We start from the raw sequence: 16202 nt of genomic DNA on the forward strand, positions 1-16202 counted from the left end.
CTAGGGCTTCAGCCACCCCTTCCGATGGCGGAACCCTTGCACAATGTGATGCACCCAGTCAATGTAGCTGGAGATCTTGGTGTAGATATCAGGGAACCGGCGGTCCCCACATCTCTCCCCAGAAAATGAGACAATGCCATAAACCTTGTTCTTGAAGACCAGGGGTCCCCCGGAGTCACCCTGTAAAATGAAGGGGTGGGAGGGAGATCTAAGGGTCTCCTGGGGGGGGACAGTGTGGGGCACGGGGTCAGGGGTGCACTCACAGCACAGACACCCTGCAGCGTGGCATTGCGGCTGGCCCCACACAGCATATTGGCCGAGACCTTGCCCCTCCACAGCGTCCGGCAGAGGCTCCGCTTGACGATGGTGGTGTTGGTCTCCATCAGCTCGGTGGGCTGGTCTCCAAAGTTGGAGATGTCGCCCCAGCCAATCACGTAGCAGACAGTGCCGGGCTTCAGGTCGATGTGAGGCGAGGGCAGGAAGATCCGCTTCACGTACTTGTTCAGCGTGGCTGACCTGTTCAGCTGGGTGGGCAGTGAGGGCGTGAGTGGCTTTGCTGCCGGGACAGAGCCCCCCAACTTCTCCTTCCTGGTTCTCCCTCGCATCCCAGCTCACTGCTCCTGCTGAGCCCCCCAGCACTGCCCTTCCCTCTTCAGAGGCTGGGCCCCTCCCTGTCAGCCCCTCTGCCCTGGTCCCAGTCTGCTGTCGAGGCCGGCTGCTCGGGAACCACTGACTCGGACAGGGCTGGCGTGTCCTCAGTGCCTATAACACACCCCACGGCACGGTCCTGCTTCTCCGGAGAAGCACTGACATCTAGTGTCAGCTCAGCCCCTCGTGGGGCACCCCACATCCTCCCGGTGCCCTGGGGCCGTGGGGCACCCCGCCTCCCTCTCACACCCCAGGGCTGTGGGATACCCCACTGCCCGGCCCCTGGGTGCCCCGTGCAGACTCACCCGGAGCAGGCGGATGTCATTGTCCACGGCGAGGGGGTTGTAGAGTGGGTGGGCGATGGACTCGGCCACACTGAAGATCTGCTGGGATTCCTCGGGCTCCTGTAGCCGGTGGGCTCCCAGCACCACACGCACTGAGGGGCTGCGCCTGTGGCCAAGGTAGGGCTGAGAGGGCTCTGCTGTAACTGGTGGCCATTGGGGAGGGGGGGATGGCCAGGGGGGAGTCAAGGGGGGCACAGGTGGGAGCTTAACCCCTTGGGATGGGGTTATTGGTTAGAAGGGGCCACTCCATGTCCAGAGGGCACATGCCCCCACTTGGGAACAAGGCTCACCTGGGAATGAGGCAGTGGGCAGCTGTCATCACCCACTTGGGCCACACCAGGAAGCCCCCGCAGACATGCTGCCCATCCATCTGGATGGAGGCGATGAAGGGCCAGGAATGGGGTGCTGCTGCCTTTCCCCCGATGATCTGGCTCCCCTGGGTGCCTGGTGGGTGCAGGTGATCGTTGGCCTTTGCTGTGCTAGAGTGGAGCCCAGGGTTCCTATGTCCCACCCTGGGGATCTGCCCTGGCACCCCAGTTTTCTCATTACCTGCCGGGGCCAGAGCTGGGAGCAGGATGGAGACTCCCAGGCTGAGAATGAAGAGCCCAGCTGTGACCATGGTGGCACAGAGTGGGCCACTGCCACCACCGCTGGGGTTGCTCAGAGTGGGGGTTCTTAAATCCCTCTAGGGGTTGAGCCTTGGGATGGGGGCAGGTATTTCCCTCCTGCTTCCTCCTCCCCGGGTGTTGCTGCTTTGTGCAATTCAGGGGGTCAGGGCCCTGGCAGTTCTGTGCAGCTTCCCCCAGAGTGGAACATGGGGAGCAGAGCAGCTTCTCAGCCCGGACTCCTCTTGGTGCCTTGAGCTAACTGGGATGAAACCCCTCTTTGCAGGGAGGTGGCAGCAGCGGGGCCCCAGGACATCTCTCAGACTCCACAGAGTCCCCGGGACTGCTGTGGGTGACTGTGCTGTCCTCCCATCCGATGCATCTTTTAGCCCCTCCAGAGGCCCAGCGGATCTGGGATGATGCTGTGGGCAGAGGGGCAGTTTCCTCCCTCTGTTCTGCATCAACCTGGAATGCAGAAAGGGGTGCAGAGGGTGGGGAGCATGGGGGAGGGGGATATGTTGACCCTCACTGCAGGTCCAGGCTTGTTTTGTGCCCAAGTGCAGAGTTCTTGCCCAGCAGCAGGTAGATTTCCCAACACAGGCTGGCTTAGGGCTTCCTGTGTCAGTTTGCCCATTATGGCAGTTGGGTTGGGAAATGGGAGAGCGGAAAGGGGGAGCAAAGAGTCAGCGGTTCCTGGGGTGGGGCAGGACAGAGTGGCTGCATTCGCAGGAGGGCTTACACACTGACAGGGGCTGCGTTCATGGAGGGGCTACATTCACAGCCCCTCCAACCCGCCCCGCACCGGGCACTACACAGCCAGGACCCGCTTCGGGACCCCCAGCAGCTGCCACAGCTCCGGGGTCCCCCGAGGCCGGCTGATGGGTGGCGGCGGTGGTGGGCCGGGACCCACCTGAGATCCCCAGGAGCGGATGAAACCCCGGCGCTCCCCGAGGCCGGATGATGGGCGGCGGCAGTGGCGGGGCGCGCCCGGCAGACGGAGCTGTGCGGGAGGGAGGCGGGAGCACCGGCGCGGTCCCGACATCCCTGCGCATCCCGCAGCCCCGCCGGGGATGCCGCCGCCCGCCGGGCCCTGAGTGCCGGGACGCCGGCGGCCGCCGGCCCCGCTCCGCCGTCTCCCGCTCCCGCCGGAGCCGCCGCCGGGATCATGGAGTGAGTACCGGAGCCGCGACGGGACCCCGGCACCGGGCCGCGGCCCCCCCCGGGCCCCGCCGGCTGAGACCGCAGTACCGGGGAGGGGGGAGCGGGGAGCGGGGGCCGGGACTCGGGACCCCCGCACCGGGGCTGCGAGAAGCTCGCTCCGCCGGCTCACAGAGCTCGAACCGGGGGCTCGTACACCCCCGATGCCGGGGCTGGGGAGTCTGAACCTGGGGCCTCATATCCTCCTGGGCACTCAGCACCCCAAAACCGGAGGCTCGCATCTTCCTGATTCTGGGGATTCAGGACTCCAATCCAAGAGGTTTGTATCCTCCTATGGGGAGGCTTGGGACCCCAAAACCGGGGGTGGGGCTCGCATCCCCCCTGTTCCTGGGCTTGTGACCCCAAAACTGGGGGCTCACATCCCGCCAGATTCTGGAGCTCAGGACCCCAGTACAGGAGGCTCCCATTCCCTCGGTTCTGGGGCTCAGGACCCCGATTCCGGGGCCTCCTTCCCCCCAGTGCCGCTCAGCAGGTGCGGCCCCTCCCCGGTCCCTGCCCCGCCGTGGGGTGCTGGAGGACCGGCTCGGGGGCAGCAGCAGAGGCCCCGGTGTGGGTGCGGGGGGTGCAGAGGGTGCGGGGGGTGTCGGGGCTGGCAGCGGTGCAGGAATGGGGGGGTGGGGAGGGCGTTTATTTTTGTGTTTTGAACCTGTTGTTGCTGCTGCGTGTGGTGGGGTGAGTGGGTGGAAAGAGCTGTGGACCCCTCCCTGCACTGCACCCCCAGCCCCTGCCCAGGGAACCGGCTGTGGCCAGGGGGTTCTCATGAACCGGGTCCCACCGGAGAAGTCTGGACAGACGGACACGCTCCGACCCTGGCCTCATCCTTTGTGTGCTGCGGTGGGGCCCTGACCGGTCGCTGGAAGCTTGGAGCCGGGCGGGTGGGGGAAGGACGGAACAGACAGAGGCCACTAGGGGCTTGTGGCCACGGACTGTCCTACCCGTGTGCTGGTTTTGCCCCTTTAGGGACCAGCAGCTGGTGCCAGGAGGGTACAGGGCTAGGGGGCTACTCGAGGTGCTGGAAGCCAGCTCTGGCCGTGTATCACCCAGGCCTTTCCTTCCCTTCTGTGGCTCTGGTCCCCACCATGGTGAGCACCCCAACAACTGCCTGGGCTTGGTACTGGGTATTCCTGCGGTACCCAGGCAGCTCGGGGTCAGCCACCCTCTGCTCCTCATGGGCACCTCACTTTACACTGTTCCACTTACCACTGGCTACTGAGACAACGGGGGCTCAACAGGTCCCTCTCAGTACTGCCTGTCTCCCACCTGGGAGCCCCAAGAGGCCATGGGGCACCAGCGAGGGGTGGGCTGGGGGTGTCCTGGGGTCAGGTTGGGCTCCGGCTGATTTGGAGCTGGAACTGAACTGGGGGCACCAGCAGGGATGCGGGGATGTTTTGGAGATTGGGGTGCAGCAGCTGTGGGACTGCAGAGGCAGAGCGGCTCCCTGTGCTGCTGGAGGGGCCAGAGGCAGGGCCAGGGCTTCGGGCAGCTCCACGGCGCCAAAGTCCCTGCAGGAAAGAGCCTCTTTGGGGAGGAAAACGTGCGTGATTTGCCAAAAGGCAGCAGCGAGGGGAAGGGCAGAGCCGAGGGGTGTGCCGTGCCCTGGGGAGGGGGTGAGGAGCTGCTGGGCTGGACTGGGGCTCTCCTGGGGCGGAGGCGTCTAGGGCTGGGGCTGAGGTGGGGGATGGTGCTGAACAGGATAATGGCTCCTGCCCCTGGGCTCCACATGCTGCCATTCACCCTGCTCTGGACCAACCCTCCCATTAAGGGCCAAAGAGCCCAAGGAGGGGTACAGAGGGTGCTCCATGCACTGGACCTGCCAATGTTTCTTTCTTTGGAGTGAAACTCCATGAGTGACCCTGGGTGGGGGGGGGGGGGGGGGGGGCACAGCCACAAAGCAAAACAACATGACCCCTCCAGTCACTCAGCTCCAGAGCGTGGCCGTGGGGCTGGAGGATTAGGAGGGTCCCAGGGCAGCTGGGGACATGGCGAGGTGCTGCCCTGCTGTTGGCCTGGCTCTGCGGCAGCCAACGGGTGTTGGGGCGGGCACTGCTGCCTTTGCCCTGGCTCCTGCTTTGCCTTGGCACAGGCAGTAGCTGGAGGAGGGTCCTGGCTGCCACAATTCACTAGTGCCCAGGGAGGTTTGGCGGAAACTTTCCAACTCTGGTAAAGGCTGTGCTGGTCCCACTGGAGCTGCTCTTGTGCCCTCTGCTCCTGCTATCAGTGATCATGAGCAGCTGGAGATCCTGCATCTCACATCTGGCTGCTCTGGTGGTTTGTCTCAGTTGATGGTCTCCCCTTGGCTTTGGGGGTCTCCTTGGAGTGAGGGCTCTCCTAGTCCTGCCTTCCCAACCCTGATCTGAAGCTGACAGTAACACCCAGGGGGAGGAAGGAGATTTCTGCTGGAAAAATAACCCATAACCTTTCTTTGGGAAAGGACTCAAGACCTTGCTCTCTGCTGGCATCCAGGGAGAAGTGAAACCCAGGCCAGACCCTGCTGCCTCCTGGCCACGTGCAAGGAACCAGAAGGAGTCAGGTCTGTCCTGTCCGTGTGTGCAGCCGGAGGAGCAGCACTGTCACCCTTCCCAGTTCTCCCAGAGGAGGCCATAAAGCTCCACCACAGATGACCCCACAACAGCACCTGGTCCTGTTTGGGGCTGGCAGATCATGGGGTTCAGAGCTCAGCTGCGTGATGGGGCCTCTCAGCTGGACCTGCCTTGCTGGGAGAAACTGAAGCAGGTTTCCTGGGAAGCTGCTGGTGTTGGCATTCCTGCTTCCTGGCCAGAAATAGTCCCTTGCCCCAGGGGGATGGGGGGTTCATTTGCTGTAGCTGTGCTGGGAGCTGAGCCGGGGCTCCAGCAGGAAGAGTAAGGAGGTGCCGTGCCCTGGGACAGGGTTGAGCAGAGACGCCAAGGCTGGGGGCACAACCCAGACTCCCAAGTCTCTTCACTCCATCCGGAGACAAGCAGCCCCCAGGTCCCAGACAGGAGCCACTGTCAGGGGCGAGGATGAGCCCAGAGGAGGGAAAGGAGCCAGGTGGATCCTGCCCCAGACAGGTGTTTCCTGAGGGAGCATGGCTGGATGTGGGTTGGGCCCAGGCCCTGGGCTTGGTGCCGAGGACTGAGCTCCCCATGGGTTTCAGGGCTCACAGGAGTGCCTGTGCCTGGATCCACATTCCTGCTGGCTCCTTGGAACATCCTGTGTGCCTGTGCTCACGGCATTGCTGTGGGAAAACCACGTCGCCACACAAGAACAGAAACCCAGGGATGGCTGGTGACAGGAGACAGGTGCCACATCCTGGCTCGTGACAGGAGACAGGTGCCACATCCTGGCCAGTGCCAGGATTGCCTGTCCTGGCCAGCCAGTGCTTCTGGGGATGGGGAGCAGCCAGCTCCACTCTCATTCATGAATTGTGGGGGGAGTTTCCTGGTGGAGCCTTGCTCCTCTAACTGGAAGGGAGCTGGAAACCCAAGGGTTTGGAGGGCACTTGAACCATTGTTTGAAAGATCTGTAATTTTCCAATCAAACTCCCTCCCCAAGCCTCCGTTCATCAAATATTCATGGGATCCATTTTCTCCTGGCACTCCCAGCCCACGTCTCAGCCCGAAGAATCAATCAGGCAGCTCCGTTTGCTCTAATGCATCTGCGTTTTCGGGAGCCTGGGGCTGCCATCTCCTCCCCCCACCTCCCTCTGTCCCTGTCCCCTCCCCGGGCAGCGGCGATGGCTGGGGCTGCGCAGGCAGTGGGAGCGCGGAGAAGGCAGCTGGGAGGAGTGGGATGCGCACTGGGCTGATGCAGCAGCAGCAGGAGGAGGCAACCACACTGTGGGGCAGTGCAGGAGCAGCACCCCTGTACCAGGACCTGAGCAGGGTCCCGACCCTGTGATGGGCAAGCGGATTTCTGGCCATCATTGCCCAAGCCGCTGATGCATTTGCCTTCATGGTCGATACATGGCGGCCCCCAGGCAGCTGCAGCCCCCTCCCCTCCCTTCCCTCCCGCGGCTGTCATGGGGGCATTCGATCCCGCCCCGCTGCTAATGGCTTTGTGACAGAGCTTTGCAGCCTCCCCACGGCCGCGTCACTCCTCGCCCGGCCAAGGGGCCGGCTCCTGGCATGGGAATGGTGCTGGAAATCAGTGCTGATCCCTCTATTGCTGCCTTTACCACAGACCCTGGGTCTGTACAGGGGTGCTGCCCATGCAGGGCGCTCTCCTGCGTTCCCCCAGCTTGGAGCTGAGTGGGTGGGGAGGGAGGGGAGGTCAGGGGACCAGAGGACCAGCTTGAAACGGCTCTTCACACATTTGGATGAGCTAATGGGAAAAAACAGAGGAAGGCAAATAAACATTATTGTTTCATGTCAGGCGGGAGGAGACAAAAGGTCACGGGCTTCCCTTGTGATGGTGGGAAACGGCAGCATCAGCAGGGCTGGAAAGAGCTGGAGAGCCAAGGGAGAGCACGGGCGCGTGCACGGGCGTGTGTGTGCTCACACGTGTGTGTGGGTCCAGCCTTGGGCCTGTCGACTGCTGCTGGGAGCTCCCAGGGGGTCATCTCCCATGTCCCTGCTCCTTCTTCCTGATCTTTGTCTGGGCTGGTGGTTCCTGAGGAGCTCGGTGGTCCTGGGATCACCTTCTTGGTATCCAGGATGGATTGGGAACACCAGATCCCCTAAGGAGGCCTCAGTGATGCCACAGCTTTGGCCCAAGTGCTGCCGAGGTGCCAGGACTGGGGAGGGCATCCCAGCCCCGGGGGCCCCGTGGTCCCTCTGCCGCCACGAGTATCCCCCCAAATCCCCTTGAGTATCCCCCCACATCCCCTTGGCACTCGCCCGTTGCCATAGCACCGTTGCCATGGCACTGTTGCCAGGGAACCATTGCCAGGGAACCGCCTTCATCAGTCACAAGGGCCGGCGGCAGTGGGGCCCCATCACACCGACCCCAGAGACAGGTCATGGCAGGCAGGATGGGGCTTTTGGGGAGTGTGGGACCCCCCCGCCTCCATCTCAGCGCCTGGTCCCAGCAGGCAGGGACTGGGGGTGCTGGGGTTGTCCCCGCTCAGCCTCCCTCGATGGATCAGAGCCCCCCAGTGCAGGTTCTAAGCCGTCTGAGATATTGTAGCAAGGGGCATCCAGCTTGTTTTGCGTCTCTCCCTAGGCCAGGAAGATTTTTGGCGTCTGACCTGGGAATGTGGAGACTGTAGCAAATAATGGAAAATAAAGAGGATGGAGGAGGGAAGAAAAGCAGAACAGAATGTTTCAGGAATGCTGTAAAAGTTTGGATCCATCAAACAGGGCAAGATCCAGGAGAGAAACAGGGCCCAGTTCAACACCCTGTGAGTGTGGGGTGCCAAGGGCTGGACTCGGGGGACCTGTGGCCCCAGACCAGGAGGGAGCCCATGATGGTGGGCAGCCCTGAATCTGTGGGGCTGGTGAGAGACACACGGGACACACGGGTGTGAGAGTGATGCCGTGCGCCTGCGCTGGTGAAACAGCCACAGCGTCGCTGCAAACAGCACAAAAATAACCACCACAAAAACGACACCTTCCCCGTTTGTTTTCCTGGCCTGGATTTTGCACATCGCAGGGATCCCCAGGGTGTGGGGTGAGGGGAGGACGGCGGCTCTGAGCAGCTCCCAGTTAATTGCTGGCTTCGAGGAAGGAGCAGGCAGGGGCTCCTCTCACCCTGCAGATCTCGTTTGAGTCGTGGGAAAGCCTGTGGGGAGTCTGTGTGAGGGCACATTCATGGCTGGCACGTGAGATCCCAGGGTGTCATGTGTGGGGCTCAACACCTCGAGCCCACCCTGCGTGTAAAACCATCTTCGGCAAACTCCCTTCCTGGGAGCTGGGGGTCCACCTCTCTGTCCCTTGCTCTAGGAAGCCAGCGGAGATGATCCATCGCCTCACAATACCTCAGTGCCTCCCACCCTAATTACTGCCACAGCTCAGCACTTCGTTAGCACCGTCTGGCAAGCAGCCAGCAGCTCCTATGGTGCTGGAGCATCCTGGTCCCAGCCGCCCCCCGCCAGCCACCCCAGCCCCGCTGAGGCTCCCGGCACTGAACCTGCACCTGGTGCTCTGTGGCGTGGGGGCTCTTGCCAGACCCCCGGGGGTTCTGCTGCTGGTTGGACTGGCCTGGGTCACCACACCATGGGGACAGAGGAAGGCGGGTATGTGGGCAGGTGGTTGTGGGGATGGGGGATAACCCCTCCTTGCAGCACTCCAGTGCACCTGGGAGAGCTGTGGCAGACCAGAGAGGTGGCTGCCACCAGCAGCATCCCCGGCATGGCTGTGGCAGCCTGTGCTGCAGAGGCAGGCGCTGGGCCTGGAACATGGATGCCCTGGGGCGCAGAGCCTGTTGTCATGTGTGTGTCTGTCTGTGCATATGTGAGTGTGTGTGCCTGTGTGCGCAGCCCAGAAAGGTCACTGCCTGGGAAAGGTGTCAGAAGCCAAGAAACGGGCTTGGAATGGAAAGTGTGAGCCAGGCTGGAACGCAGGGGCAGCCAGAAGCGTCTTGCTCCAGCCTCTCCGTGCTCACGGTTTCCATCTGCACCATGGTAGGAGTGGGTCTGCATGAGATGAGTCCTGCAGGTGCTGGGCAAGGCGCCTGTCCTGGGAGATTTGGGCAGGAGAGGGGCCAAGAGGTGTCTGGCTCCAGGGTAGTGTGGAAACAGCCAGTAGGAGGGAAGGGCTCAGGCTTTGTCCATGTACCTCAGTGTCTGGTTTGCTGGTTGCACACTGTCGCAGTCACCTGCCACTGGTGTCACTCCTCACAGCTGCTCTCTGCTCTCTGCAGGGTTGTGGAGGCCAGCACCCTTCAGCAGGAGAGGCTGCAGGCCATCGCGGTGAGTCCCTACTCAGGCCAGTGTCCCCATGTCCCCAAGTCATCCATCCACTGCAGCACACGGGGCAGACACCAGCCGGGAGGAGGATGCAGGTGCAGGAGAGCTGGTGCAGGTGCTCAGCACATCGTGGGTGTCTAGCAGCTGAACAAGGACTCAGAATGGCCCATGCCAGTGTGTGTCCCTGTGAGGGCTCGTCTTGGGGTGTCAGAGCCAGAATGGCTTAGCTGCACGGTTGAAATAGGGACAGAGCAAGCAACAGGCAGCTGGGAGGTTTAATTAACAAAGCACTGCCTTGACGAACCTCAAGTGAGGGAAATGAGTGATGATTCCCTCCCCCGCTTCCCCAGGAAAGGCTGAGGATGGTACTCTCCAGCCATGCCCGTCATGGGCACCAGTAATTACATTAATTAGTGAGCAGCTGTGGGTCCCGCTGAGCAACCCCTCCCAGCACAGAGCAGGGCACGGGGCTGCTTGAACCTACTGCTGTCCCACGGCAGTCCCAGTGCCCAGCCCAGCCGGCAACCAGCCGATCTCTGCTGCACAAAGGGCAAATTGTTCTGGACCAGAGGAGAAAGCGCCGGGTGATGCGTCCGGGCTGGGTCTGACTCTGCTGAAATGATCTGGAGCAGCCCCAGGACGGGTGGCGGGGAGGGGGGGACGAGGTAGAGGCCACGGGGGCTGTTTCCCATCCCGAGCTGGCAGCTCGCTCAGTGGGGCCGGCCGAGGGGAAGGTGACATTTTGAGATGATGAACAGAGCCCAGGCTCTGCCCCAATTTCTCTACACCTTCAATGCCTCAGTTTGTCCCAGAGGGCAGGGACGTGACACCAGGCTTGCCGTGGGGTGTCCCCAAGGCTGGTCCCATAAACCCTCTCCCCGAGGGAAGCCCCTTGGCCCCGCTCCTCCCTGGCTGGCGATGCCCGGCTCCCACCCCCTCCCCACACCGACCCCGGCTCCGCCGCTCCCGTCCCTCCAGGAGAAGCGGAAGCGTCAGACGGAGATCGAGAACAAAAGGCGGCAGCTCGAGGATGACAGGCGGCAGCTGCAGCATCTCAAGGTGAGGATCCCCCGGGACCCCCAAGCTGCCTCTGTGCCGGGGAGCCCCTGGCTGGGGAGGGCAGGACCGTGACCTCTTCTGCTCCCCAGTCCAAGGCTCTGCGGGAGAGATGGCTCCTGGAGGGGGCTCCAGCTTCTGCCTCCGAGGAGGAAGAGGCCATGAAGAAACAGATGCAGGAGGATGAAGTGAAGACCAAGGAGCTGGAGGAAACCATCCAGAGGTAACGGGGCCAATGTGGGGATAGATGTTGGGGTGCGTTTAGAGAGCACCTACGTCCCTCCAGAGTCCCCTGGGCAGGCAGGTGCTGAGATTCAGCTGGATCCCATGTGCTGGGTACAAGGCAGGGTACACTGAGCTTGAAGCTGCTGGGAGAGGAGGTGCCCCCGTGGTACTGCTGGGGCTCACCCTGGACGGGTTCTTGCCAGCTTTGGTCCAGAGGCTGCAGCCAGATCCAGAACCTGCCCAGCCCTAAGCATCTCCAGCTGTGCTCTGTCGGGTATCAGTGGAGCCACAGGGTGGGGGACCCCGCGCTGCGATCCCGGGGGGCTGCTCGGTGCCCAGCACCCTTGATGGCAGCCTGCTGGCTCCCACAGACTTCTGTCCTCATCGTGGTGGCCCAGCCCTTGGGAAGCGGCGGGGGAGGGAGGTTGAGAGGGGAGATGGCTCAGCCCCCTCCCAGCCCCCTCGTCCCTGGGCAGCCGCAGGCGGGCTGGGGCCCGAAGCCCCGGCTCGGGAGGTGTCCCGGCAGCGCAGCAGGAATGCAATCAGTCACGGTGGTGCCGCTAATTACCGAGCATCGGTGCAGAGAGGGGTCAGGCACGAAGGGGCCTTTGTGTCCGGCTAATGGCGCGGTGCATTCCTCGCCGGCGCCGTGTGAGGAGCCCGGGGGAGCTCTGCCGGGGGCAGCTGCCACCGCAACAATCCGCGGGGACTCCTCGGACCTCTGCTACATCCCCGTGGGGCTGTGCTGCCAGGCTGCTGGCTGAGAACAGGAGGTTGCCTTCGTGGAAAGTTCAACCAGGTTTCGAGAGGTACATTCTGGAGCAGAACGATGATGGAGCAGCCTTGCTCTGGCCGCCAAGTGAGGGACAAGTGTGCGGGGGTCGGTCCCAGTGCCTATGGCAGGGTCTCTGAACCCCCTGGCTTTTCCCCTACAAAGAGACAGTGGTGCCAGAGTCTCTCTGTCCCTGCACCTTGTGAGCCCAGGGGACAATTCGTGTCTCCCCTCTCCCCTTGCACTGTGTTGTTGGCCTGTGCTCACAGGTCCGCTGTGGCTGCTTGCACCGCAGTTTCCTGTCCCACACTTCCCTCAACCTCTCAGTCCTGACTCTCCCTGCAGGCTGGAGAAGGAGCTGGAGACGCTGGAGAACAGCAGCTCAGTGGCTTCGACCAAGGAGAACCTGGCAGAGGCAGCAGCCAAGGAGGAGAAGGCTGAGGCTGTCCCCAATGCGCAGAAGGTGGGCACGACTGCTAGCAGTGGGGTTGGGGTCCCCAGCCCTGGTGGGGATGGGTGGGTGTGTGTGGGGTGGGTGTGTGGGTCAGGCAGCGGGTCTGTGGTGGGTCCCAGAAGCTTCTATAACCTCTCCCTTCTGTTTTGCAGAGTCCCCTGGGCACAGTTAAGGGTAGGTGAATCCTGATTCCCTTGAGCCGTGGTTCAGCGCCAACCATCCCTTCCTGCTGCCCCGAGGCTGGGGCCAGATGGGTGGGGAGAGCCAGACAAGAGTCCTGTCCCTGCGTCCCCTCCCGGGCACTGGTGCCCTGTGGTGGGGGAGCCCATCCCAGGTGCCAGCCATGGGGGGACACTCTGCCCTCCCTGGGGCCTGACCCATGGGCACACCAGGTGATCATTTGGGCTCAGGCGGTCGTCTCTCCATCTCCAGCTGACAAGAGGGTCTCCAGCAGCCCCATGAAGGCAGTGGAAGGCAGTGACATGATGAAGGCGGGTAGGTGCCCACTATCCTGGGCATAGTGCTCCTTCCAGGCTGCTTCCCCCTCCCCTGTGCACTGCCCTCAGCTCTCTGCCACTACAGCCGCTCCCTGCCGTGCCGCTCGATGCCTTTCCAAGCCCAGGGCAGAGAACATCAGTCATTGCAATCACAGGGTTTGGTTTTGCTTCCACCCCACGGTTGGTTCGTGGCTCAGGGCCCCTCCATCTCAGCCCTGTTCTGTGTTTCTGCTCCAGTTTCATCCTTCCTGCTCTGTTTGCAGCTTCTCTGCACAGGGGCGAAGCAGCAGAGTGCCAGCCACAGGGAGCTATGGGGCACACAGGGCCAGGCTGCCTGATAGGGGGCTGCAGCCAGCTCTGCTGCTGGAGGGGTTTGCTCTGGTTTGGGGCAGTGGCTCAGACCAGACCATGGCACTAGCATGGGGTAGAGTCTGTCTTGGGATCCTCAGAGCCAAGCACCATTCACAGGGCTGAGGGTACCCCGTTGCTGGCAGGGACTGGCCAGGAGTGGAAGGAGAGATGCCAAGAATCACCCATCCCATGGAGGCAGAGGGGCTGTCCCAGCACCAGCACCCTCAGTGGGGGTTGCACCTCTTTGAGCATGAACCTGGCTACCAGCTGGCTCCCCACAGCCAGCACTGCTCACTGGCTGGACAGATGGACATGGCTCAGCCCAAGAACTGAGCAGCTGTGGAGGTAAGGTGATGCCAGCAGCACCAGGATGGACACGGTCCCATGGGTCCTGGTAGGAGGGATGTGCCAGGGATGTCACACCCGCCTCTGCCATTCACCGCTCCTCGCTGCCGCCTTGCTAACACCGCTGAGCCCTGCTGAGCACCACTGAGCCCTGCTGAGCCCTGCTGAGCCCTGCTGACCACCGCAGTGCTACCGCCACACGCCGTCCTGCTGCCAGCCACAGAGCAAGGGACGGGGAGGGCCAGGGCCACCGTAACATGCACTGTCCTCTTTGTGTCCCAGCCATGTACTCGGTGGAAATCACAGTGGAGAAGGACAGAGTGACTGGGGAGACCAAGGTCCTGTCCAGCACCACCATGCTCCCCCAGAACCACTGTCTGCAGGGGGTCAAAGTGTACGAGGATGAACTGAAAGGTATGGGCCAGCCCACACTGCTGGCCGGTGGCAGGAGCCGAGGGCAGGGGACGAGGGAGCGGCCACGCAAACATCCCAGCGGGCACCCATCAGGGTGAGGAAGTGCAGGGGCTGCTCCTGACAGCTTTACCAGCTCTTTGAGGGCAATCCCTCACCAACCCCTGTTCAGCGGAACACAGGATTGTCGTGGCAGCATATTGTGGATGGTCCAGATGGGCCAGCCCTGATTTGCGCATCATGACCTGCACCGCTGGAGAGCGGAGAAGAGGATCTGTTGTATCCAAAACTCAGAAGCTTATCCCGTGGGCAGGGAACGTGCACTAGCACCACATTAGCCTGTCCCACAGGCTGGCAGTAGGGAGCATGGCTGATGGGTGTGGTAGAAATGCAGCACTAGGGATGGATTCCTGTCTGCAGCTCCTGCTTTTGGGAACGCCTGGGAGCCTGCTCCGTCCAGAAAGGTTCCTCATGAAACCCAAGGAACCATCATGGTGGCAAGGACCATCCATGGAAGTGGAGTGTCTTACTGGGCACTGCGGTGGCTGAGTGGGCTGACTGCCTCTTCAAGGAAAACACTCCCATTCAACCCCCTCCATGTGGCCATGTGCTGGCCCTGCCAGGCTGGTCACTGTCCCCCTCTTACTGGCTGCCCACTGAGGCAGTTGCACTGACCATCATGTCATGTCCCAGGTCAGGTGGAAAACGCAACAACCCTCTGGCCATGACACACACCTCTGTCTCCAGTGCTGCGAGCTGCTGGCACAGTGCGCCGGTGTGGGAGAGCCCCATCTCCACCAGGCACGGGACCACCAGCTGCAAGGGTCCTGGTGGGAATGCAGTGGGGCAGCAACTGCTGAGCATTACTGGGGTCTCAGAGGTGGAAGTGGTGACCTACTGCAAAGCATCACGTCAGCCCTGGCCGAGCTTGCCGCCAGCAGACGCCGTCCCACCACGGGCAGCTTGGCCGGCTGTCGGTGGCCTGGCAAACGGCCGTGGCTCCCGCAGGCTCACTGAGCCTGAGGCTTTGGGAACACCTCCTTCCATTGGGCTTTTATTTTGGTTTCCCTGGCTGCTGTTGGGCAGGAGCCAGGTGATGAGAGGGGGTCTGGCAGCAGCTCTGCTGAGGGGAGGGTTGGGATGCTGTGGGAATCCCTACCTCAGTAGCACGAGCTTTGGAGAGGGGAAGGGGCTGCTCTCTGACCACACAGGAGCCACAGCTGAGTGGGTCACGCCAGCGGGAGCTCTCCCAGGTCATCTTGTGCCCCCATCCCGAGCTCCCCTCACCCTCCCTCCTCTTGTCCCCACAGTGGTGCATGCGGTGAGTGCCGAGGACGGGGCCCTGCAGAACGGAGCCCACCCCCTCAGCTCCTCCGAGGTCGACGAGCTCCTGCACAAGGCAGATGAGGCCACTCTGAGTGAGGCTGCCGGGCACCAGACCCCAGCCAAGGCTGGCAAAGGGGGTGGCAGCGCCCCGGGCAGCCAGAAGCCAACACCGCGGCGGGAGATCACAGGGCTGCAAGCCAAGGTGCCAACGGGCGAGGGGACAGAGCCCAGCCAGGAGCAACCCGTCACCATGATCTTCATGGGCTACCAGAACGTGGAGGATGAGAACGAGACCAAGAAGGTGCTGGGGCTGGAGGGCACCATCAAGGCAGAGCTGGTGGTGATTGAGGATGCCGAGAGCAAGCCGGAGCCGGCACACAAGGACCACGCACCGCCCAACGGCACCGCGCTGGAGCCGGCGGCTGCCCAGCCGCTGGGCGAGGAGGGTGCGGGCGGGCAGAAGCTGGGTGCCAACGCCACAGATGCCAAGGAGGCCGAGCAGGAGACAGATGCGAAGAAGCAGCGCTGCAAGTGCTGCACGGTGATGTGAGCCCCCGCCGAGCCCCCTCTGTCCCAGCCCCTGCTCGCCAGGCCCGGCACACCGGGCTTTCCCCCCCCCACCGGACACAGACCCTCTTTCTGCAGAACCGGGGAGATCCAACATGGTGCCAATGGGACCGCAGCGGGCAGCAGCGAGCCGTGGCCGTGGCAACACTCGCCCCATCTGCCCGATGCCAGCCCCTGCTGCCCCCCCACCCACCAGTGCTGCCTGTGGTATTTATTAGTGACCCCTCTCTCCCCACAGTGCGCCCACCCCACCACAGCCCGGCCTCATCCCCACCTGCCATCAGCACCGGGGCCTTTCCCTCTGTCACCGACATTGTCCCACCCACTGTCAGAGGATGGAGTTGCCGGGCAGGGGATCGGAGGACGACACTGTGTCCGTAGATGACTCCCCAGGAGCCGCCACCGGTGGGACCCACTCTTGGCCCAGTCCACGGTGGACATCGGACCCAGCCCTGTGCCAGCCCCTCCCTCTGTGCCTCCATCATCCACTTCTCCAGTGGGGAAAGGCCTGGGTCTGTTCCCTGCTGGCTGCCCATGGACATCTCTGCTCCATTTCG

General features: G+C 62.8%; 2 protein-coding genes across 2 annotated transcripts; one reads left to right on the forward strand and one right to left on the reverse strand.

Annotated features, from left to right (window-relative positions):
- On the reverse strand, nucleotides 1-2764 carry PRSS57 (serine protease 57). The gene is given in 6 exon segments (XM_062509859.1): nucleotides 1-180; nucleotides 264-524; nucleotides 954-1098; nucleotides 1283-1436; nucleotides 1542-1744; nucleotides 2508-2764. Coding segments are annotated over 6 exon segments (1200 nt in total).
- A 6024-nt stretch (nucleotides 2765-8788) lies between these two features.
- On the forward strand, nucleotides 8789-15628 carry PALM (paralemmin). Its single transcript, XM_062509860.1, has 10 exons — nucleotides 8789-8969; nucleotides 9213-9356; nucleotides 9547-9644; nucleotides 10620-10700; nucleotides 10790-10920; nucleotides 12040-12157; nucleotides 12301-12322; nucleotides 12581-12643; nucleotides 13624-13755; nucleotides 15063-15628. The coding sequence occupies exons 1-10, from the start codon at nucleotides 8789-8791 to the stop codon at nucleotides 15626-15628; spliced, it is 1536 nt and encodes a 511-aa protein (XP_062365844.1).
- The last annotated feature ends 574 nt before the right edge of the window (nucleotides 15629-16202 follow it).

Source organism: Cinclus cinclus, chromosome 28 (genome assembly GCF_963662255.1).
Source record: "Cinclus cinclus chromosome 28, bCinCin1.1, whole genome shotgun sequence".
Taxonomy (NCBI): Eukaryota; Metazoa; Chordata; class Aves; order Passeriformes; family Cinclidae; genus Cinclus; species Cinclus cinclus.

Coding starts and splice junctions, on each gene's coding strand:
- PALM (XM_062509860.1), top strand. CDS start 8,789: ATGGTGCTGGAGCATCCTGGTCCCAGCCGCCCCCCGCCAGCCACCCCA. Junction 10,701..10,789: donor GGCAGCTGCAGCATCTCAAG/GTGAGGATCCCC, acceptor TCTGCTCCCCAG/TCCAAGGCTCTGCGGGAGAG. Junction 13,756..15,062: donor GTACGAGGATGAACTGAAAG/GTATGGGCCAGC, acceptor TTGTCCCCACAG/TGGTGCATGCGGTGAGTGCC.